This window comes from Strigops habroptila, chromosome 7, assembly GCF_004027225.2.
Source record: "Strigops habroptila isolate Jane chromosome 7, bStrHab1.2.pri, whole genome shotgun sequence".
In the NCBI taxonomy this organism is placed as follows: domain Eukaryota; kingdom Metazoa; phylum Chordata; class Aves; order Psittaciformes; family Psittacidae; genus Strigops; species Strigops habroptila.
The window spans coordinates 6,282,185-6,304,348 of NC_044283.2; the positions used below are offsets into that span (position 1 = coordinate 6,282,185).

Sequence of the window (22,164 nt, forward strand, 5' to 3'; positions counted from 1 at the left end):
ACTTTTAGTGCTGTTTAGACTGTATTCACCCATGTTACACACAACCACAGGAGACCAACAGCCATCAGAACATGCAGGAGACCAGCTTGACATCTGCCAAGTAAAACACAAATTGCATTGGAAGAGAAGTCTTGAATATTCCTTTATTTTGGGCACTGACAGCCACAATTCTGATGAGGTGACATGCATATGTCAAAAATTAAGACCACACCACAGGTATCACCACCTCTTTCCTAGAGAGATGCAAAAGTGAATCCCAGATTCCTACACACGAAGATCCGTGCGGTCGTGATACTTCTGGTAGGGATCATCCACATACCAATTCCTTCTTTTCCAGAAGGAAGTGGTCATTTTATCGAGGAGTTTACACTGGGTTCTAGTGCACAACATGAACTCTCTCAAACGCTTCTTCTGGGAAGCTGACTTCTTCCACAGTCTCTTCTTATAACCAGCCTGGCAGAAGAAAACACACACAAGAGTTTTCAGTTGCTGCAAATACACACACACAGATGTATGGATAAGGAAACCAGGGAAATTCCCCTCTTTTGGAAAGGTGGGAGTGTCTCTACAGAGCTTTTTGAAACTTGCATATTAACTACTGCCCTCTAATGGAAGGGAAACAATTAGCCCACTGACTGTCAATAAAGATAGAATCCCAGACTGGTTTGGGTTGGAAGGGAGCTTAAAGCTCATCCAGTTCCAATCCCTGCCACGGGCAGGGACACCTTCCACTAGAGCAGGTTGCTCCAAGCCCCTGTGTCCAACCTGGCCTTGAACACTGCCAGGGATGGGGCAGCCACAGCTTCTCTGGGCACCCTGTGCCAGCGCCTCAGCACCCTCACAGGGAAGAGCTTCTGCCTAAGAGCTCATCTCAATCTCCCCTCTATCAATTTAAAGCCATTCCCTGTGCCCCATCACACCATGCCCTTGTACAAAGAACACACTTATATTACAAAGCCTTACCTGCCTCCTAACCCAAAGGCCATTGTGCAGCCGGAGAAACCGAGCAACAACAGCTTTCACCGTCTTCCTCTTTCCATTGTGTAAACTATAGTAGGTGACAGTCCTCGCTGGCTGATGCAGGATACTTGGAAGTAGAGATGTGACACTAAAAAAAACCCCAGAAGAGGGGAAAAAGCATAAAACAGGAATGAAACAACTTTTTCCAAATGCAGTCGCTGTCTCTTTTGTGCAGTGAGGATACAGAAGTGGCTGTGGCTTGTCTGAAGGTTCACAAGAGCTCATTTAACATGAAGGACAGAACTGAAGGAGTGAGGGCGGATGAGCGCTGTGGTGCTTAACTCACTTCAAAATTAACCTTTAAGTTCTTATTTCATGCTGAAAAGCTTTTTTCATCTACTGGAAGTGGTGAAACACTCAAGAGCAGACATTCAGCTGCTACTGACATTGAGGGGGAATTAATCAGGGGAAGTCCAGGTTAGACATAAGGAAGAAGTTCTTTACTGTGAGGGTGGTGAGGCACTGGCACAGGCTGCCCAAAGAAGTGGTAAATGCTCCATCCCTGGCAGTGTTCAAGGCCAGGTTGGACAGAGCCTTGGGTGACATGGTCTAGTGTGAGGAGTCCCTGCCCATGGCAGGGGGTGGAACTGGATGATTTTAAGGTCATTTCCAACCCAAACGATTCTGTGATCCTATGAATAACCAGCGAAAGAACCAGAGCCGGTTACAACAGGGCTCTTTGCAAAGCCTGTGCCTGCAAAGCCTATTCCATTCGACATCCCGCCTCAAGCACTCAGCAGAAGCGGGAGACCTCGATCAGACACAGCGCTTACCACAAGCCCCCTCCAAAGCCCGCTCCTCCGCGACCCCGCGCAGCCCGTACCTGCTCAGCACCGGCGCGGCGCCTCCGCCGGGGACGTTCCCCCACAGCACCCGCGGCTTCCACAGCGGGGCGGCCGCCGGCGCCGGCACCTGCGTGAGGCAGCGTGCGGCGAGCCCGGCGCAGCGGGCGGCCAGGGGTGCCCATCGGCCCAGGATCCCTGCGGAGAGCCGCACACCCTCAGCGGACACCCCGCAACCCGCGGCGCCGCCATTCCGCGGTGCCCCCGACCCAACATGGCCACCCGCCTCCCTTCAGCCACCGCGGACACCCACCCGCCACCGCCATGTCCTCCCGCTACCGCCGTGACGTTTGCACACTCCCTCCGCTCTGATTGGAAGAGCCGCACGTCGCTCTCCGTTAAGCGCGGCTACGCCCTCCCCGCACAGGAAGCGTCGCGGTGCTGCCTGTCACCGCGCTCAGCGTCTTCCTGCTGCCCGCCCCGGCCCGGCCGCCGCCGCCGGCTCCGAGGCCATGCTGCGGGCGTGTCACCGAGCGGGCGTCGCCGTGGCCGCGCAGGTGAGCCCTCCGCGCGGGGAGGACTGGCTACTCGCCTCACGGGGAACGGCCAGGCCGGGCCTGGCAGCCTCGGGGGGAACATGAGGCACGTCCTCTAATCGCGGCTTGGTGTGCTCTGAATGACTCCGCACACGCGGGCTCTGATTGGCTCCTCGGCGTTGAGGGGCTGCCGCGACAGCTAATAGGCTGCCTGGAAGGGTGGAGGCTTGGTGGCGGTAAGCCAGGTGTACTACGAGTCCCAGCGTGCCTTGCGGCTGAAGTGCGCGGGGCGGAGGGGCGCACCGCCCGCAAGGCATGCCGGTCCTGGTAGTCCGCTGCTGGCCTCCTACCGGCTGCGGCCCTGCGGGGTAGGAGGCGGGCCGGGGGTGCGGGCTCCGGGGCGGCCGGGGCCGGGCCTGGTGCCGCCGATCCCGCCGGCGCGGGGCTCGGTAGCGCCGGAGAGCAGCGGCCGCAGCCCGGAGGAGCGGCGGGGCTGGGCGGCGGCACTCAGCCGGCCGGCTCCTGGGTGTCGGGACGGCCGGGCCCGCTCGGCGGCGGGCGGGAAGGACGTGACCTTGCGTTCCCGCCGCGGCCTCCGTTGCGCCTGCGGCGCCCGGCCCCTCGCAGCCCTGCCCCGGTTTGACCCGGGTGGGTCCGGTCGTGGGTGCTGAGGGTGACGGGTGGCGGCCGCCTGCAGGGGCGGGGGTGATAGTGCAGGAGGGAGCCCTTGTGAAGCAGTCACAGAATCTCCGAGACTGGTTTGGGTTGAAGGGACCTTAAAGCTCCTCCAGTTCCAACCCCCTGCCACGGGCAGGGACACTTTCCACTAGAGCAGGTTGCTCCAAGCCCCTGTGTCCAACCTGGCCTTGAACACTGCCAGGGATGGGGCAGCCACAGCTTCTCTGGGCACCTTGTGCCAGCGCCTGAGCACCCTCACAGGGAAGAGCTTCTGCCTAAGAGCTCATCTCAATCTCCCCTCTGGCAGGTTAAAGCCATTCCCCTTGTCCTGTCCCTACAGGCCCTTGTCCAAAGCCCCTCTTCAGGTTTCTCGTAGCCCCTTTAGGCACTGGGGCTGCTCTAAGGTCTCCCCTTCAGGAGCCTTCTCTTCTCCAGGCTGCCCCAGCCCAGCTCTCTCAGCCTGGCTCCATAAGAGAAGCAGCTGGCGTCTTTCCTGTTTCAGCAGCCACATGTTATGCAGAGCCACAGCTCTGTGCTCAGGGTCAGTTGGCCAGCTTTAAGTACCTACAAGTTTATAGGTGAGGGCGGCTCCTCTGCAAATGCCCCAATTTGTATTTCAGGTGTCTGCTTAATATTAATTAAAAATAATCTGATAAGATCGCTTTTATCTTGTTCTCTGTATTCCAGTGTTTGTTACTCTTTATTGATGCAGTTCAGCTGTGTGTTCAGCACCCACTGACTCGGTAGCTGACAGGTAACTGCCATAAAGCTTCCACCTTCTTCCAGCGCAGCCGCTGGTGCTTCCTCTGCTGCTTTATAAGGCAGCAGCGTTCTCTGGTCCAGGTCATCTGATGCCCACCAAAATAAGGCTCTGGGTTTGCAGGCCTGTGGAAAGTTTTAGCTGGGAGCTGGGAAGACAGAAAACAGGCTTTCACAGATGTTTATCACTTGGGGCTATGTGCCTGTGTTCAGGCTGTAGAAGGATGTGTCTGGAATGACTGCACAGCACTGGAAAAGCCAGTGTTGTGCTTTGCAGGTTGGAAGTGTGTCTTTGGTCTATAAATGTCGTGTGGAAGAACTGTGCAGGCAGAGAAACCACAGCACTCTGTGGAGTTTGGTGTCTGTATCCTTGCTGATTGTTTCCTTGAAAAAAAATCACTATTTTTTTCTCACTTTATCCCTACTTATATTTCCTGATGAGACCAAATACAACAGAGATTTAGCTTGGAAAACAAAAGTAGTCATGCAATGAAACAGGGTTTTTATACGTTTTGCTTCTTTTTATTCATAGACTCATAGAATGGTTTGTGTTGGAAGGGACCTTAAAGCTCATCCAGTTCCAACCCCCTGCCATGGGCAGGGACACCTTCCACTAGAGCAGGTTGCTCCAAGCCCCTGTGTCCAACCTGGCCTTGGCTGCAAACTTATGCAAGGATGGCTCAGAGACTCTTCTTCCCTTATTTGAAATATCTCTGTGGTTTTCTTTGAAAAGGAACAGAAGGCTTTTTGTGAAAGGTGTGATATCCACCGAAATCTTGAATGATGAGAGATTAATTTGAGTTCTGTGGTCAGATACCCTTGTTCCACCTAATCTCTGTCATAATGAAGATGAACTTCCTCTGAGGTTTCTGGTTTCCTCTTTCTGTTTAAGTACACAAATCCCATGTTGCAGAAAACAGCACGAGCCTTGCAGGCTTCATTCTGTGCAGGTTCTGGAGCCTGGTGATTGGGAGAGGTTTAGCTGGGACTGAATGGATGCAGAGGGTGGCGTGTCCCGTGTCTGGGTATTTGAAGATGCTCAGGAGGCTGGAGCAGCTCTGCTCTGGAGCCAGGCTGAGAGAGCTGGGCTGGGGCAGCCTGGAGAAGAGAAGGCTCCTTAAGGAGAGACCTCAGAGCAGCTCCAGTGCCTGAAGGGGCTACAAGAAACCTGGAGAGGGGCTTTGGACAAGGGCCTGTAGGGACAGGACAAGGGTAATGGTTTTAACCTGCCAGAGGGGAGATTGAGATGAGCTCTTGGGCAGAAGCTCTTCCCTGTGAGGGTGCTGAGGCGCTGGCACAGGGTGCCCAGAGAAGCTGTGGCTGCCCCATCCCTGGCAGTGTTCAAGGCCAGGTTGGACACAGGGGCTTGGAGCAACCTGCTCTAGTGGAAGGTGTCCCTGCCCGTGGCAGGGGTTGGGACTGGATGAGCTTTAAGGTCCCTTCAACCCAAACCATTCTATGATTTGAAATTACATATGAAGTATAAGCAACAACCTCAAATGCTGGGTTCACTGGGGGACTCTGAATATTAGCCAGAGTGAAGGTATAATGTGCCCTGCAAAGTGATTCTCATGGTGATATGATAGTAGACAGTGAATGTAAAATAATAAGCAGTTAAGGAATTAGGTGAAACAAACAGCACATAGACCTGCTGGAAGAGGAGGAAGAAAAGGCATCAGCTGCCCTGCAGTGCCCTTGTGCTGGGGATTCCTGCTGTCTGCGTGGTGCCTTACCCAAAGGGTTTGCTCTGCCTTCTTTTCTGCAGAATAGCAAGGGGTTATTTCTGCCTTTCACAGGGCATAGCAAAGCTTCTGCCACCTCTTTCTTCCAAATCCTTTGTAATTTATTATTGCAAATAAATAACAGGGCTTTAAAACCTGACAAACTCCTGGAAATGGTTCAAGCTACCTATAAGTTTCCAAATTACAGTGATACAGCAAATATAAGCAATATTATTATGATGGCCAAAAGAGAAAACACTGCTTTAAAAAAGAAGAACTTTTAGAAAGTCAGTGATTTTTGGAGGTAGTAATGTATTTGGATGTGATGGAGGGAAATCAGACTTGAGCTTCTGTTCATAAAACATTGATACCTCAAGACTTTTGGTGGTTGTGTCCCTGGCCGGGAACAGGTTCCCTGCAGGAACCTCTGCTTGTTGCAGCATCTTGAGAGAAAGAGTTGTTGGATTTTAGGTTTAGTTCTCATTGCCATTGCTACGTGTATACTAGTGAGAGAGTCCAACATCACAGTCTGAGCTCCTGAGTTTTGGTTCCTCTCAATTTGATGAACAATAAATGAAAATGAGGGTTTGGCTCATCATAAACAGCCCAGCTTGGGATGGACCTCAAAGAACATCTGGTCCATAAAGCACCTGGACTAAAACCAATAATCCCACCAAAAAAACCCTTCTGAACTATGAGAAGCCTGTTTTCCCCTCTGCCCCCCTTGCTCCCTAAGCACAGCCTGTTCCCAATGCAGGAACAGATGTGTTTGCTGATGGTTGGAGAACTAACTGGGTAGGGTGTTATCTGCCATCACCAAGTGTGAGTAGGGCTTTAGCCAACGTGCAAATGGGACAACTGGCCCAGGCACCAAGGTTATGGTTGTGGCAGCCTCCAGGATCCACCTAGAAGGCAAATCCAGCCCAGGCAAGGATGTGGGAATGAGTTGCCTTAAGCCCCTTCTTGCTGTAGGATAACCTCTGGAGAGCCTGGTGTGAGGGGCTTGGGAGCAATGGCTTATGTCCAGGTGAGCATCAGGCAAAATGACTTAAACCCAAGGTGTTGGAAGGGACTGAAATGTTGTTTTTCCCTTCTCATTTTATTGGGTTGAGCTGTACGCATAATGCTGAAGTGTTTTGCTCATCCTGTGTGTCATGGTGTGGTAGGGAGCTATGGAGAGGCAGGAGCGTGGCCAGCAGTCGATTACAAGATGATTTCAGAGGCTTTTATCAGTGAAGTTCCCCTTGGAAGGACGAGTGAAGCCTCAGTGTGTGCTTCTGGGGCAATCAAGTCTAATAATCAAAGCCATTATAGAATATATTCCTGATTTTGTTGCCTGTTCTATCCATGGTAACACAGAAAATCAGCCCCAGAGCACAGGCAGTGCTGGAGGAGGTCTCAGGGGGCAGAGGAGCACGTTTCCTGTTGCTGTACCCATGCTCCTGTTAGTAATTAAACATGTTTTGGCTGCCTTTCTGGAAAAAATAAGAATTCAGTGTTCATGCCTTTCCTGCTGTGCTGTTGGACAGGGCTGGGACCTAAACCACAAGATTTGTCCTTGTTACTTATTGCCATGTGCAAAAGGAAGTACAGAAACATCTTTCGGGGGTTATGTCGTAGTGAAGCATCTCCCAGTTTTCCTGTTATTTAAAGGAAAACTTCCTAGTTGGCCAAAATATTTTAAGCACGGGAAGAGTTCTTTTTGTGCCTTTAGAGTGATTTTTCCATGAGTCCTGATTTCTCTCTTAGCAATTCATGCGTGGGGAAAATAACACCTGCCAGGGGATGGTGTTCTTCCTTCCCTAGGCTAGAGTAGCTTAACCAGTCTTTCTGGTACATCTGAGTTTTCAGCTGAGACATAAAGAAGATAAAAATCTGGGGTAACGTGGGTTTTGTTAAGTAGAATATAATGAAATATCACTCTTCATATAATAATTTATGTTCTAATCTGATGTCTCTATGGAAAGTGCGTGGTGGATTCTTTCAAAGGGGAGGTCTCGGTTTGGAAGCTCAAGGAGAACTTGTGTGTCCTCAGAAATGAAAATAGTTTGAAGTATTAAATAGAGTTTTTAATAGTTTTAAGTATTAAAACAGCTCTTGTTGTCTCTGCACTGCTCACAGCCGAGCTGCTGGGGTTGTCTTGAGGTTGTCAAAGAGAAGCTGAACTAACCCAGTTGTACTGCCCAGGCTGGAGGTAGGGAATGTAAACAGGCAAAAGCAATGCAGAAATAAGCTGGGGCAGGGTTTGTTTCTCCTCCTTGTGTTTCAAAATGCCTCGTTACTTCTTACAAAGCCCTTAACCTACAAGCTGCATGTGAAACCATTGCAGACCTCATAGGATTGGAGACCTCAGAGCAGCTTCCAGCGTCTGAAGGGGGCTACAAGGATGCTGGAGAGGGGCTCTTCATCAGGGGCTGGAGTGATAGGACAAGGGGTGATGGTTCAAACTTAACAGGGGAAGTTCAGGTTAGATATAAGGAAGAAGTTCTTTACAGTGAGGATGGTGAGGCACTGGAATGGGTTGCCCAAAATGGTGAATGCTCCATCCCTGGCAGTGTTCAAGGCCAGGTTGGACAGAGCCTTGGGTGACATGGTCTAGTGTGAGGTGTCTCTGCCCATGGCAGGGGGTTGGAACTGGATGATCTTAAGGTCCTTTCCAACCCAAACCGTTCTATGCAAGAGCTCTCTGCTTCATTTAGGGAAAACAAGAGTCCAACATCACTGCTCTGGTGCCAGCTGGTGCTTTCTCTTGGAGGGTGTGCAAGATGTGGCCACGGAGCAAACTGGTGGGATACTGCTGAGGTGCAGAGGTGTCTAAATGTGCTCATTGCTTAACTCTTGTCTCCTCCCCTCCCTTGCAGAATAGCCGGTGCCGGAGAGCGTCACTCCGTCCATTACGGCTGTGCCGTGGATATGCCACCTCCTCGGGAGAGTCTGGGTACGTGGGGGGGTTTGGAGGGTGGAATGTGGAGGTCAAGGGAGGTGATTCTGCCCCTTTACTCTGCTCTGGTGAGACCCCACTTGGAGCACTGTGTGCAGATCTGGAGTCCTTGGTGCAGGAAGGATAGAGACCTGTTGGAGAGGGGCCAGAGGAGGCCATCATCAGAGGGATGGAGCATCTCTCCTACGAGGAACGTCTGAGAGAGATGGGGTTGTTCAGCCTGGAGAAGAGAAGGCTCCTTAAGGGGAGACTTTATTGTGGCCTTTCAGTTCGTAAAAGGGGCTTATGAGAAAGATGGGGAAAGACTTTTCAGCAGGGCCTGTTGTGACAGGACAAGGGGTGATGGTTTTAGACTAAGAGAAGGGAGATTCAGGCTGGATGTGAACAAGAAATTCTTTACAATGAGAGTGGTAAAACACTGGCACAGGTTGCCCAGAGAGGTGGTGGATGCCCCATCCCTGGAGACATTCAAGGCCAGGCTGGATGTGGTTCTGGGCAACCTGATCTAGTTGAAGATGTTCCTGCTCATTGCAGGGGGGTTGGACTTCATGACCTTTGAAGGTCCCTTCCAACCCAAAGAATTCTGTGATCCCATGAATTGGTTCTTCTGTTGCGTTGACCAAGAGGGAATCTGCTCCTTAGTTTCACATGAGAGCAAATAGGTAGCAGTGGGACTGTTGTTTTGCTAAATAACTGTTCCTGTCATGGTTTTCTGTGTTCCTTGTTTGATTCAGTCAGATTTAAATGAAGCTCATCCAGATGATCAATAGTTACAAGGAAGGTTGTGAGTTGCCATCCTACCTTTGGGTTTGTCATGAACCAGTAGCGATTTGCTGGTGCTGAAAGTGACTTAAAGTGGGTGCTGGGTTTATTGGCAAGCTTCTGGAGCAGAGTGATTGTCCCCACTAAAGTGTCACAAACTGATTGATGTTTGTCATATAATACAATTTACATAACTCTCACTAATACAGTCGATAACTTTGACTCTTTTTCCCCCCCTCAGTGTTTCTGTAGGTAAAATCATTGGTGCTGGTATCCTGTTTGTGGGTGGAGGGGTGGGGGGGACCGTCCTGTACGCCAGCTATGATTCCCAATTCCGGGAGAGCGTCGAGAAGGCCATTCCCTACTCAGATAAACTCTTCGAGATGGCACTTGGTCCTGCACCCTACAGCACGCCACTGCCAAAGAAACCAGTAAGTGTTTCCCCTTCACCCCCACACTTCATTTTCCTTTTAGTTTTAAAGAGAACATTTAAAAACATTCAAATTCTGATTCATTCTCTGAGATTTAAGAGGTTTAAAAAATGCTTAAATTAAGGTTTAAGTAGGAATCGAGGTACCACTTTGTGCTGCATAACAGTGATGCTTATGCGTTGCCCATTATCACTTTGTCCTTGTGGTCTGTGGGTTGAAAACTGTTATTTACAGTAAAATAATCTAATAGGATCCTACCTGAATAGCTGCTCTGCTTAGAAATAAAATGGGCAGAGAGGGGGTAGGTGATGTGCTGGAATTCAGCTGTTTTCCTAGAGGATCAGTGTGATTAGTGATGTAGCAGGATTAGCAAACTCTTATTCTGAGCTGAACTTGCTTTCAAGAGGACTGAAAACATGGTGGAATGAATAAAGATTTGAGTGGTGCAGAGCCATGTAATCATCATCCTTTGAAATCTTAGTGGCACCATCCTGCAGAAAGGAAAACCTGATCCTGCCTTCTGGAAATTGAATCTGGAAGTTTCTCTGTTGCTGCATCTGAAAGCAAACGCTTCTCAGTTATCCAAGAATGCTGAAGAGCTGCTCTGGCCGTGGTTGTCCTGAGCTTTCAGAAGCCACTTGAGCTTCAAGAAACCCAATATTTTTTTTTAATTGGAATTTAGGAAAGCTGTTTTTAATGAAGAGGAGAAGATCAGTTAACCAGAACTGCCTCTCTTCTTGTTTAGCCACACTTGTGCTCACCCAAGCTCTTTATGCCTCCCAGGCACTAGCAAATTTTGTTGGCTGCCAAAGTCATCACCTGCCCAGTCATGGCTTTAACTCAAATGCTTTTCTTTATACCTTGTGGCTTTGAGTAATGGATATTAAAGGATTAATATCATAAAACCTCACAATACTGTGTGCTTGAGTAAGTGTTTGTCTGCCCTGAACACGAGCATCTGAATCCTTTCAATGGGGAATCAGTGAACTCATGCAAATCTGATTCCTTCCATGCCTGTCGACCCCATATGGTGCCTGTGGCATCATTCAGTCATACCCAGACCAAGTCATCATGTTTGTTCTTTCTTTAAAACATATCTTTAGCCATGCAGTCGTGTGTCTTTAAAACAATTTCTTTTCCACTCAGCTTCAGAAGGAATTGCCTAGAAACTGGGCAGGATGGGAGGGGTGACTGCTATAAGTGTTGGGGGGCAAAGCTTCACAGTTGAGGGGCAACGTGTTGGGGCACTCACCTGAAGAACTGAAGCTGGGTAGGGAAGACTGACAGCCTCACTTGTTTTGACAATAAATGCTGCAGAGGTTTGAAATGAAGAGGAGAAGTGTCAACTGAATTAGTTGAAGATACATTTAGGTGGACTAAATCATTTAAATCTGCTTTCTGGACTAGTTTCAGGCCTTCGTGTGTGTGATTTTTATAGTTTCTGTGTTATTTTTAGTGCTCAACAGACTCAGAGGTGTTTGGAACATTTGAGGCATGAAATTATCTGCTTTTTATTCATACCTTAATAAATATTTATAGAGTCTGCACCACTACTGTGCCTTCAGTTTTGCAGAGGCGGAAGTTGTAAAGATTCCTTCTAAATTAAGGCAAGAAATTACATGGCCTTGCTACTATTTTCATGTGTACCTTGGAGTTTAGATTTATGCTACAGTCATCTGGACATGGAAATGTTCTTTCCCATTCTAATGGAACCAGTGACACAGAAGCAGCTTGGAAAACTGATGAGAGCTCTTGGTTTTGATTTTTCAAGATACAGCAAGGTCCACTGAAGATCTCATCTGTAGCAGAAGTAATGAAAGAATCTAAGCAGCCCGCTAGCAAATCCAACATCAGCAAAACAGAGGTTGCTGCTCCTTCAGAGGAAAAAGAAGGTAAAGTTATATAGTATCATGTAGAGAGAAGCAAAAGAGCTAATGATCTGTGTCATACATGCTAGGGTAGGTTAAAATAGTCCTTTGGAATGGTTGATGATGAGTATGCTCTCGTTTCTGAGAGTTAATGTTATTTTCTTTTAAGTCATAAGAAAATTTGCCTAAAATGGCTTTAGATTTCTTTTTCTATTATTTTGTTTCTTAATTTACTTTATAGAATCTTTGGAATGTAAGATAAACATTGACTATATGCACACTTTAGATATGGGACTCAGCAGGACAATCACTTTGGGTGCTGGACTCTGAGGCCATTTACCTACTCTGCTTCTTGAAAGCACTAGACTCATAGAATCAAGTGGGTTGGAAAAGACCTTTAAGATGATCAAAAGAAGCTTTATTTTGGATAATGACTGAGCTCCTGTAAAGCCAGATCAAATGGGATTGGTTTAGAGAGGAGCAGTTTTGACACATTTTACATTTCTCATGTGTGTCTGTGTATGTATGTGTAAGTAATACCTGGTTGCTGTTTCTCCAGGAAGTTCTCTTTTCTGGAAATACTAATATCAGTGTCCAAAAGAATGTTTTTACAGAGGAAAAAAAAAATGAAGTCTTATATCCCTGTTCTTAACATTCTAACACACATTTACTGGGTGGTTTTGTTCTGTAACTGTGTTTAACAGCGGGCAAGGCTGCAGCACAGATCATCTCTGCAACAGGGGTAGCCATGTCGGTGCCAGCTCCGGGGATACAGACTGAAGAAGGTGAAAAAGATCATATGAACATGATGGAAAACCCCTAAATCCTGTAGCTTCAAGTGCATAAACTCTTACTCCTCTCTTGGTATTTGTCAGTTTTTAAAGGCAGGATTCTTTGTGCCTTTTGCAGCAGGAAACTTCCATCATCTGTTGATAGATTTTTAGCGTACTAAGCAGCTGAGAGTGATACTTGGGACAGGTATAGGTGTGAACACAAGAGGGAAGCCTTTATGCTGAACTGGAACTTGCACAGTCCAGTTTGCCTGTGCTCTTTGTGGCTTCCTGATTGCTCTTCAGAAAAGCATGTCTGCCCAGGGCCAAGAAGCAACTGCATTCGTTGCTTAACTCAACAAGAAACACTGGCTTTTATATCATAGTCTCTTTGAGATGAGGTTATATTAATTTCTTTATGTCTGAACACATCTCGTAACAAGTGTGGCAGCAATAAGTAAATACATTCTTCAGAGTTAGCACCAGCATTATTAGAAGGTAACCTGATGGTTTTTGTTGCAGCCTGAGTCTGAGAGGTCTGGGCTGTCTCCTCAGTTCAGATACAGACTTGCTGTTGGTCTTGAGAGAATTACTTAAGTGAATGCTCACTCTTAAATAGCTTTAGGCTAAGGAATAGAATAGAATTGTGATTCACCATAACCTGCTCACTAATATTTTGTTATTTTAGCTGGGCTCTCTGAGCATGCCAAAGGAGAGCTAAAAACCCCCTAAGATACTATCTTCAAAATTAAACTTGGCTCCATAAGTGTTTTTCACTTCTTGCTTTGCCTTTCGCCATTGAATCATGTGTATTTTTGTATCTGGACAACATGAAATCTACAGATGCATGTGAGGTATCTATGCTACCATCTTTAATTTTAAGAAGATGTGATTTATCACATCTTTAATTATGGATATAAAAGTGCTTGAGATAGATAGTTTCAGCATGGCTTCGTGCAGAAGTCAGGTTTATAAAGTGGCACTGGTGATAAAAATCAGTGTGGAAAAGAAAGTTACTTCCCTACAAGTAATCTAGGGACTAACTTGGACCCTCCACTTAAACAGCTCAACTCTTTTTCACTTCTGAGTAGGTAAAGTACCTGAAGGTCTCCCTGCTATAAAAGAACGGTCACCAGAAGAAGTTGCAGCCCGGCTTGCCCAGCAAGACAAAGAGGAGCAAGAGAAGATATCAGGTAAGTCCTCTGTGTGTTGTACATGACAGAAGAATTGTGGGACTCTCTTGGCTTTAGAGTTCTAAGCTGCCTGAACACCTCTTTGTTGTTGTTGTCCCTCTGTTGGGTTGGCAGAGTGAGTGGTGTTGAAGCTGCTTCTGCTCACTAAGGAGTAACTGATAGTCAAAGAGTGGTGGAAAACTGGGTTGCAATGGATCTCCAAGGCCTCTAGTCCATCTCCCTGCATGGAGAGTTGGGACACGTTAGAATAGAATAGACTATTTCAGTTGGAAGGGATCTACAATGATCATCAAGTCCAACTCCCTGACCACTTCAGGGTTTGACCAGGTTCAAGCATGTTATCAAGGGCATTGTCCAAAAGCCTCTTAAACACTGACAGGCTTGGGGCCTGTCTTCTCTCTAAGAAGCCTCTCCCAGTGCTTGAGCACCCTTTAAAGGTATAAATAATGATCCTTCCACAGGGAAGTTGCTCAAAGCCTTCTCCCTGGAGGCTTGGAGCTCTCCAAGGATAGAGATTGTTCCGCCTCCCTGAGCAGCTTTGCCAGCACTTCTTGAGATGGAAAACTTGATACATCCAGTTAATTTCTCTTGCTGGCACTTGGATCTGTTGCCTCTCTCCATTTCTCTGGGCATCTCTGAGAAGTCTGGTTCAGTCTCTTCTGTAACACCCCTTTCAATGTGGAAGGCATTACCTAGGATACTCCTTCAGCTTCTCTTCTTTAGGCTCAGCCTCTCTCTGTGTGGTGGGATACACCTCTTGGATTAAATGCACCCCCATGCAAAAACATGGTAAAGGTCTTCCACTGAGGAATTTTATTGCTGTAAAGTGCAGATTTGTACCTTAAAGCTGCCTCTCTAAATCAGAAGTGTGTTTTGGTGACCTTTCTTCTTCTGTAGGCTGCAGTGTAGTTCCCAAACTGACTCTTTTGGGTCATAGAAAATAACATAAGGAGACACAGAGGGTGTAAGGTGCCATTTCACTGATTATAAAACTCTTTTCTTTATACTTTAATTGACTTAACTCATGTTTTTCCAGCCCTTGCAGCAACTCTTGAAGGAGCCCTTAGCGCCACAGCTCGTGTAACCCTTCAGGCCATTACTGCCCAGGAGTCTGCTGTGCAAGCAGTGAATGCCCATTCACAGATACTGAAGGAGGCCATGGACAATTCTGAGGTAAACTGGACAAAGGGGGACAATATTCTTCTTCTTTTTCTGAACACACTGAAAAAAAACCCCAAACAACCTTTAATCTCACAACTAAAACTGAAGTTGGAAGCTTTTGTCTTCACTGTTATCACTGTTTTAACTGATCTTTCCACTTGTGAAACGAGGTGGATTTGCTTTTGAATTATTTCCCCCCTACACCTCCTTTATTTCCCTTTTGCAAGAAGAAAAGTTCAAGTTAATACACTGATAATCTTCACGTTGTATTTTAATTCCCAAGCTCCTTTTTTACCCAGATACAGTCAGGGTATCGTGTTGTCCATTCTGTTAATGGACAGCTTCCAGTTACCAAAATCTTGCTGGGTTGTTTGTTTCTTGCCTGGAACTCAGTGGAGGTTGTAGGAGTGATGCCACTTGTGGCTCTGGTGTGCTAATGCTGGAACAAAGTTGATACTTGTAGGAACTGCTGCTGCCTATTCAGGTCTGGAGCAGAGGATATCATTTAGTTGTTAATCAATGAGCAGGAGCATATGGGCAACTAAACACACAATCAAGATTTAATGTAGTAGTTAATAAGAGTGTCTTAAGAGTTTGCTTTTAAGCTTAAGCATTAAGCTTATTTTAACATTGAGCAACTTAAAAGTATTATGATGCTTTAAGTATTAATCTTAAAAGCTATGTTTAGGTATTACAGCACATTAATACGTGTAGGTATTTCCCCCCCAAAGCGTTGTGGTACCATAGTGATCCTCACAAACTCTTCTGCATGTACAAATGGCTGTCGCTCAGGTGGAAAAACACATGAAGAATCAAACAAACCCAAACTGAAACACTGGAAGAGGAAAATAATTCCTAAAGCTTCCAGCTGTGCTGTTGGTAAAACACAAGGATGTCGCTCAGGTTGAGTGAAATCTGTAGCAAGAGGTGGAATATGTAGCAATGATGTGTGAAGCAAGGCCAGGTTGGACAGAGCCTTGGGCAACATGGTCTAGTGTGAGGCGTCCCTGCCCATGGCAGGGGGTTGGAACTAGGTGATCTTAAGATCCTTTCCAACCCAAACCATTCTATGGCTCTATGAATCTCTACAGACACTGATTTTTTTGGTAACTCTCTTATCTAATGAGTGCAATGACCCTGATTTGGAATCTGCTGCTTAGGATGCTGGGGAGAAGAAGTCCTCTCAGTGGCGCACGCTGGAGGAAGCTCTGAAGGATCGGAGGAGAGCTGTGGATGAAGCTGCTGATGCCCTTCTGAAAGCCAAGTGAGTGCTGGTTTCAAAGTTCACAGTGAGTGGTGAGATGGTGTTGTCCACATGAGGGCTGGCGGGCACCAGATGAGTTTCTAGAAAGGATGCCATCACTGGTGTTTGTATTAAACTGACGTTGTTCGTGCCAAATCAAAACCAGGTTCCATACACTAATGAATATTTCAATTTGCAGTGTGTACGTCTGATTATTTTCCTTTGTCACCCCTCCTTTCTCTGATTGTTGTACCATTATCTTGTGTGCCTGTGCACAGTCCTCACTGTACCCAGGAGTCTGAAACAGCCCTATTCTTTTATAAGAACTTGTTTATCTCCTTAGTACTTGTGGTGGTAAATTGAAATAAGATTAAAAATAATCCACAATCCTTTTAGTAGTATTCTTGGATAATTTTGTCAATATTAAACCTATTGTAAGGGCCTGTAGTGATAAGACAAGGGGGAATGGCTTTAAACCTAAATAGATTTAGGTTAGATATAAGATAGAAGCTGTTCCCTGTGAGGGTGCTGAGGCGCTGGCACAGGGTGCCCAGAGAAGCTGTGGCTGCCCCATCCCTGGCAGTGTTCAAGGCCAGGTTGGACACAGGGGCTTGGAGCAACCTGCTCTAGTGGAAGGTGTCCCTGCCTGTGGCAGGTGGTTGGAGCTGGATGAGCTTTAAGCTCCCTTCCAACCCCAATCACTCTGTGATGAATACAGACAGCATGAAGTAAGCCTTTTTCTGGGGTTATGCCGTAAGACCTGTACACGTTCTCATTAGCAGCTGCTTCTCTTTTCAGAGAGGAGTTAGAGAAGATGAAAGGTGTAATCGAGGATGCCAAGAAGTCTCAGATTGCAGGAGCCAAATCTCACATTACCTCTGCAGAAGAAAACCTTCGTCATATGATAGTTGACTTGGACAATGTGGTGAAAAAGGTAATGCTTCCATGGACTGTCACTGCCTGGCAGCTTGTGCAGAGCTCCCATCCCCAAATCCTCTGGGGTAGGTTAAATATCTTTCAAGTAAATTCCATCCTTTTTTAGCTATATGTTGGTTTAGAGCTGATTGTTCTACCTGTAATCAGCCATGACAAGATCTTCGTGAGATCTTGAACTCTGTCCTGAAAATGTCTCCAGGCAGTTTGGTTGGAGTCAGTCCTTTCTGTGGGCAACTTGTAATTCTTCCTGTTTGATTCCAAGAGGAATTTAGTGTGAGGTTAGGGAGGAGCAGGAGCAATGTGTGCTAATGGCTTGGTGGGTAAATGGTATTACCCACTAACTCAGGGCCTGGCTTTCAATTCTGTATCCTCCCTTTTCAACACTAAACCCCTCTCATTTGGGTTTGTTACAGGTTCAGGCAGCACAATCTGAGGCCAAGATTGTAGCTCAGTATCATGAGCTTGTGACTACAGCTAGAGAAGAGTTTCAGCGAGAGCTTGACAGCATCACCCCCGACGTCAAGCCTGGCTGGAAGGGGCTAAGTAAGTCTCTGATGGCACCAGTACTTTGTGCATGTTTGCTTTGGTTAAACATCAATCTGTGGGTTTCCAAAGGGGATTTTAGTGGTGGGGATGTTTTGGCCTGTAATAGAGACTTTTACACTGTTCTTCCTGAATTTCTAAAGACTTAAGCTCCTGTTTAAGTCACTGTAGATGGTAAGCTCTTAGTTTCCTCTTTTACTTCTGCATGACTGACTTGTTGTAGTGAATGGGCATTAACTTTTCCACCCTCTCCTCTTTCTGTTGCAGAGATAACTGACTTAGGTGAGTTAACTTGTTCTGTCTTGTGCACATCAACTCTTCTCTTTGTCCCTTTTCATGTTTGTGTGATACATGACTTTACATTTAAGCCAGTCTGTGCTGCTGAGATTCCAGTGTGAAACAGACACTTTGATGACCAGTCCTGGTTGATATCGTGGTGGTGTTTGTGCTGAAGGATGCCCACCTCCAGCAGTCCTCATGGGACAGGGGCTGGATACTGCAGCTCTTGCCAGCCCTGCCACAACATCTCGGTGCTTGGGCTGCTCTGAGCCTGGCCACCAAACCCAGATGAGTTCAGTTTGAAGTTGGCTTGATTCTCCAGATTTCATCGTCACAACTGGTTTTAGAAATGCTGATTAACTCTGTGATTCTGAGCTTCGTTATTATTTATATTCTTTTAATCAAAGAAATGTAATTTAAACCCGGAGTGCAGTAAACCCCTGTTGTAACAGTGTAGGTTGGCACTGAGCTTGGTGCTGCTGCTCAGCTTCCCTGCTGAGCACCGCTGTGCTGAGCCCTCCTGGGCCAGTCCTTTCCCCAGCACTCAGCAGCAGGATGAAGAAATTCCAACTGTGGAATTTCACGTGCTTCAGACCCTGCAGGAAGACGTTCCTGAACAGTCCTGTATGGAAAACCATGGCCTGGCAGCCAGAGCAAAGTGAGCTGCAGCATTTTACAGAGCCTGGACCATTCTCAGGTCACCAAGTCTCAGGTCATGAGGTGCTGCAGGTGTAGCCTGTGTCCTCTTCCTCTCCCAGCAGCAAAATAGCAAACTTCTTAATAGCCACAGTGTGGTTGTGACACCCACAGCTCTTTGAGTAGCCAAACCTGGAAGGCACAGATTGGGGTAAGAAATGTGACTGGGAATTGCTGGTCTGGAGGACTCTTGAAGAGAAAATGTAATTCTGGCTGTATCTCACAATGAATTCAGTGTTTTCAGAATCGAATCTCTCTTAAGATTGGACCAAGCTGGAGCTATCAGTGCTCAATGTTAGGGACACAGGCTGAGAGAGCTGGGCTTGTTCAGCCTGGAGAAGAGAAGGCTTCAGAGAGACCTTAGAGCAGCTCCAGTGCCTGAAGGAGATACAAGAAAGCTGGAGAGAGGCTTTGGACAAGGGCCTGTAGGGACAGGCCAAGGGGAATGGCTTTAACCTGCCAGAGGGGAGATTGAGATGAGCTCTGAGGCAGAAGCTCTTCCCTGTGAGGGTGCTGAGGCGCTGGCACAGGGTGCCCAGAGAAGCTGTGGCTGCCCCATCCCTGGCAGTGTTCAAGGCCAGGTTGGACACAGGGGCTTGGAGCAACCTGCTCTAGTGGAAGGTGTCCCTGCCCGTGGCAGGTGGTTGGAGCTGGATGAGCTTTAAGGTCCCTTCCAACCCAAACCAGTCTGGGATTTCCCTCCTAGATAGAAAGCCCTTCCCCGTAGGTGGGTTCAGAGCGGTGCTGGGTGGGCATTAGCACAAGTCAAGGGCTTGAAGCGCTCAGAGACTCCCCATAAAACATCCTCACTGACCAACCACGTGGAGCCTCAGAGTGCTCGAGGGGGGAGGTGGGCAAAGCACCATCGCAGCCGCTTCCCTTCAGACCTTCCTAACGCCCTGTGTGTCCTTCAGCTGACCAGTTATCAACAGACGACTTGAACTCGCTCATTGCACATGCCCATCGCCGCATCGACCAGCTGAACAAGCAGCTGGCAGAGCAGCGGGTGCGGGAGCAGCAGCACATCGAGCTGGCCCTGGAGAAGCAGAAACTTGAAGATAAAAAAGCATTTGAGGCAGCTGTGGCCAAAGCACTGGAGCATCACAAAAGCGAGATTGAATTGGAACAGGAGAAGAAGGTAAAGTGGTGTGTAATGTGCGTGGTTGAGCCTCTGGCTTGAAAAGGATGTCAAGAGCCAGAGGGAGCGCATGGAAAGAGCAGCTGGGATGTTCTGAGTGATGGGAGAGTTTAGATGGGTTGGCCCCCAAGCTAAGCATGGAAAGGAGAGGTTGAGCAAGGAGACTTCTGTGAAGTTAGAATGGTAAAAGAGAGTGAGCTGGGCTTGTTCAGCCTGGAGAAGAAAAGGCTCCAGGAAGACCTTAGAGCAGCTTCCAGTGCCTAAAGGGGGCCTGCAAAAAGGATGGAGATGGACTTTTGACAAGGGTATGTGAGGATAGGACAAGGGGAATGGGTTTAAACTGACAGAGGAGATTGAGATGAGCTCTGAGGCAGAAGTTCTTCCCTGTGAGGGTGCTGAGGCGCTGGCACAGGGTGCCCAGAGAAGCTGTGGCTGCCCCATCCCTGGCAGTGTTCAAGGCCAGGTTGGACACAGGGGCTTGGAGCAACCTGCTCTAGTGGAAGGCATCCCTGCCCGTGGCAGGGGGTTGGAGCTGGATGAGCTTTAAGGTTCCTTCCAACCCAAACCAGTCTGGGATAAATACAGACACAAGAAGTAAACCTTTCTTTGGGTAAACTGCTCTAAGTGCCTGGCGAGTATCACCAGTTACTGCCATGAGTGGATTGTGAAGCTGATCTTGAACAGGAAAAGGTTCAGCTATAGAACTGCACCTCAGCAGCTTTTTAAGGTGAAACATGGGCTCTGTCAATGCCACTTCTATAAAATACCCCCTGGATAATCATAGATATGGGATAGAACCACAACCTGGGACAAGCAGTTCAAAAGTAGCAGTGTAACAACCACCTCTTGTGTGCACAGATTGAGGAAGTGCGTGAGGTGATGGAGGGTGAAATGCGGACGCAGCTCCGGCGGCAGGCGGCTGCCCACACCGACCACATCAGGGACGTTCTTAGGATCCAGGAGCAGGATCTAAAGGTGGAATTTGAGCAGGTAAGGGAGAAGTCCCCAAGGAAATCCGGGGGATATTCCTTATATACCTAAAAGGGCCTACGTGAAAGCTGGAGAGGGACGTTTGACAAGGTCTTTAAAGCTTTTACTACAGATGAGAAACTTTTGATAGTTCCAAGTGCAGTAACTATTAAATTCACCCTCATAAGGCTTTTCACTGGTCTCTTATATTTACTATATGCATTGTCCCTAGCGAGGACAAGAGATACATGGAAACATACCTTAAAAATAAGGTGCCTGTATAACTAAGTGGCTGTTTCTGATCTATGTGTCTCACTCTGTTTCAGAACTTAGCAGAGAAACTCAGTGAACAAGAAATACAGTTCAGACGCCTTAATCAGGAGCAGCTCGACAACTTCACCATGGATATCAACACTGCCTTCGCCAGGCTGAAGGGAATTGAGCAAGCAGTCGAGAGTGAGCACTGAAATCACCTTTCTTTAAGCACTAAAGTTGTGTTACCCAAACCTGGGTGCCTAAACCCCGGCTTGGCCATGTAGCTTGTGGTCTTGGGTTTGCCCCACTGCTGAGCGAGTCCAGAAAGCTGTTGTCTTGCTCTGATCCTGAATTATGGAGCAGATTTAAAATCAACTGCTGAAGGGGTGGCTGCTTGTCAAAGCAGAGTGTTTAGAGGGTGTCTTTTGCTGCTGACATTCAGAACTTCCCATGTGTGTGCACCCCACTGAGCATCCCCTTCTTGCCTTACGTTGCAGGTCACGCAGTGGCAGAGGAGGAAGCCAGGAAAGCCCATCAGCTGTGGCTTTCTGTGGAAGCACTCAAATACTGCATGAAAACAGCCTCTGGGGACAGTCCCACGGAACCCCTGGAGAGTGCAGTGAAGGCCATCAAAGCCAGTTGTGCTGACAACGCCTTCACCGAAGCCTTAACAGCGGCTCTCCCGCAGGAGTCCCTGACACGGGGGGTCTACAGCGAGGAGGCCCTGAGAGCGCGCTTCTACACGGTCCAAAAACTGGCCAAGCGGGTGGCTATGATCGATGAGACCAGAAACAGCTTGTACCAGTACTTCCTGTCCTACCTGCAGTCCCTGCTTGTGTTTCACCCTCAGCAGCTGAAGCCGCCCGCAGAGCTCAGCGCCGACGACCTCGACACCTTCAAGTTACTGTCTTACGCTTCCTACTGCATCGAACACGGAGACCTGGAGCTGGCAGCCAAGTTTGTCAACCAGTTGAAAGGGGAGTCCAGGAGGGTGGCCCACGACTGGCTCACCGAGGCTCGCATGACCCTGGAAACAAAACAGATCGTGGAGCTCTTGACAGCGTACGCCAGCGCCGTGGGGCTGGGAACAACTCAAGTGCAGTGAGGCAGGATTGTGGCGTTGGAGGTGGTTCAGTGATGGAAGGTGCTGGGAGGAAATGCCATCGTCTCCTAAGGGTTGCAAAGCAAGCTGCTGGCAGGGGCTGGAGGTGTGAAATCAAGGCACGGGTACAGGTTTGTTTCCTTGCACTGTATTTAACTTCACAACCTGTTGTATTTTTCCTCCGTTTGGAGTTATCCTGACAACCAGCTTCAGGAAGCTTCTCTACAATTGGTGTAAGAGTTTTGTTTCTCCCCCATCTTACCAAGCAGGCTTGTGGTCAACCAAAATCATGTTTGTAACCTGCCATTAACAATCTGCCACTTTGTCAGCTCAATAAAACCAGACTTCAGCGACTTTCTCCTGCTGTTCAGTCTCCTGTGT

The 22,164-nt window shown here is 47.8% G+C and overlaps 2 protein-coding genes across 4 annotated transcripts; one reads left to right on the forward strand and one right to left on the reverse strand.

Moving 5' to 3' along the window:
• Positions 1-117: 117 nt before the first annotated feature.
• Positions 118-2,322, reverse strand: MRPL35 (mitochondrial ribosomal protein L35). Its single transcript, XM_030493080.1, has 4 exons — positions 2,116-2,322; positions 1,844-2,000; positions 964-1,108; positions 118-453 (listed from the first exon to the last, which is right to left on the reverse strand). Exons 1-4 carry the CDS (start codon positions 2,126-2,128, stop codon positions 265-267), a joined length of 504 nt encoding a protein of 167 aa, XP_030348940.1. The 5' UTR covers positions 2,129-2,322; the 3' UTR covers positions 118-264.
• IMMT (inner membrane mitochondrial protein) lies at positions 2,210-22,141 on the forward strand. Of its 3 annotated transcripts, none has more exons than XM_030493072.1 (15): positions 2,213-2,359; positions 8,358-8,434; positions 9,441-9,630; positions 11,402-11,522; positions 12,203-12,283; positions 13,360-13,461; positions 14,498-14,634; positions 15,783-15,886; positions 16,664-16,799; positions 17,215-17,344; positions 17,612-17,626; positions 19,234-19,457; positions 20,316-20,447; positions 20,753-20,882; positions 21,179-22,141. In XM_030493072.1, exons 1-15 carry the CDS (start codon positions 2,315-2,317, stop codon positions 21,784-21,786), a joined length of 2,232 nt encoding a protein of 743 aa, XP_030348932.1. In that variant the 5' UTR covers positions 2,213-2,314; the 3' UTR covers positions 21,787-22,141. The 3 variants fall into 3 exon arrangements, with proteins under 3 accessions (XP_030348934.1, XP_030348932.1, XP_030348933.1); XM_030493073.1 differs by having other exon boundaries at positions 2,219-2,359; positions 12,206-12,283; positions 21,179-22,132; XM_030493074.1 differs by lacking the exon at positions 17,612-17,626 and having other exon boundaries at positions 2,210-2,359; positions 21,179-22,132.
• Positions 22,142-22,164: the final 23 nt, after the last annotated feature.

What these genes read in the sequence shown, in the direction of transcription:
- IMMT (XM_030493072.1), top strand. Translation starts at nt 2,315, where the DNA reads ATGCTGCGGGCGTGTCACCGAGCGGGCGTCGCCGTGGCCGCGCAG. An exon ending in TGGACAATGTGGTGAAAAAG is followed by an intron (nt 16,800 to 17,214) that starts GTAATGCTTCCA and finishes GGTTTGTTACAG; the next exon opens with GTTCAGGCAGCACAATCTGA. An exon ending in TAAAGGTGGAATTTGAGCAG is followed by an intron (nt 20,448 to 20,752) that starts GTAAGGGAGAAG and finishes ACTCTGTTTCAG; the next exon opens with AACTTAGCAGAGAAACTCAG.
- MRPL35 (XM_030493080.1), bottom strand. An exon ending in GCCGCGCCGGTGCTGAGCAG is followed by an intron (nt 1,109 to 1,843) that starts GTACGGGCTGCG and finishes GGTTTTTTTTAG; the next exon opens with TGTCACATCTCTACTTCCAA. An exon ending in GCCTTTGGGTTAGGAGGCAG is followed by an intron (nt 454 to 963) that starts GTAAGGCTTTGT and finishes TTCTTCTGCCAG; the next exon opens with GCTGGTTATAAGAAGAGACT.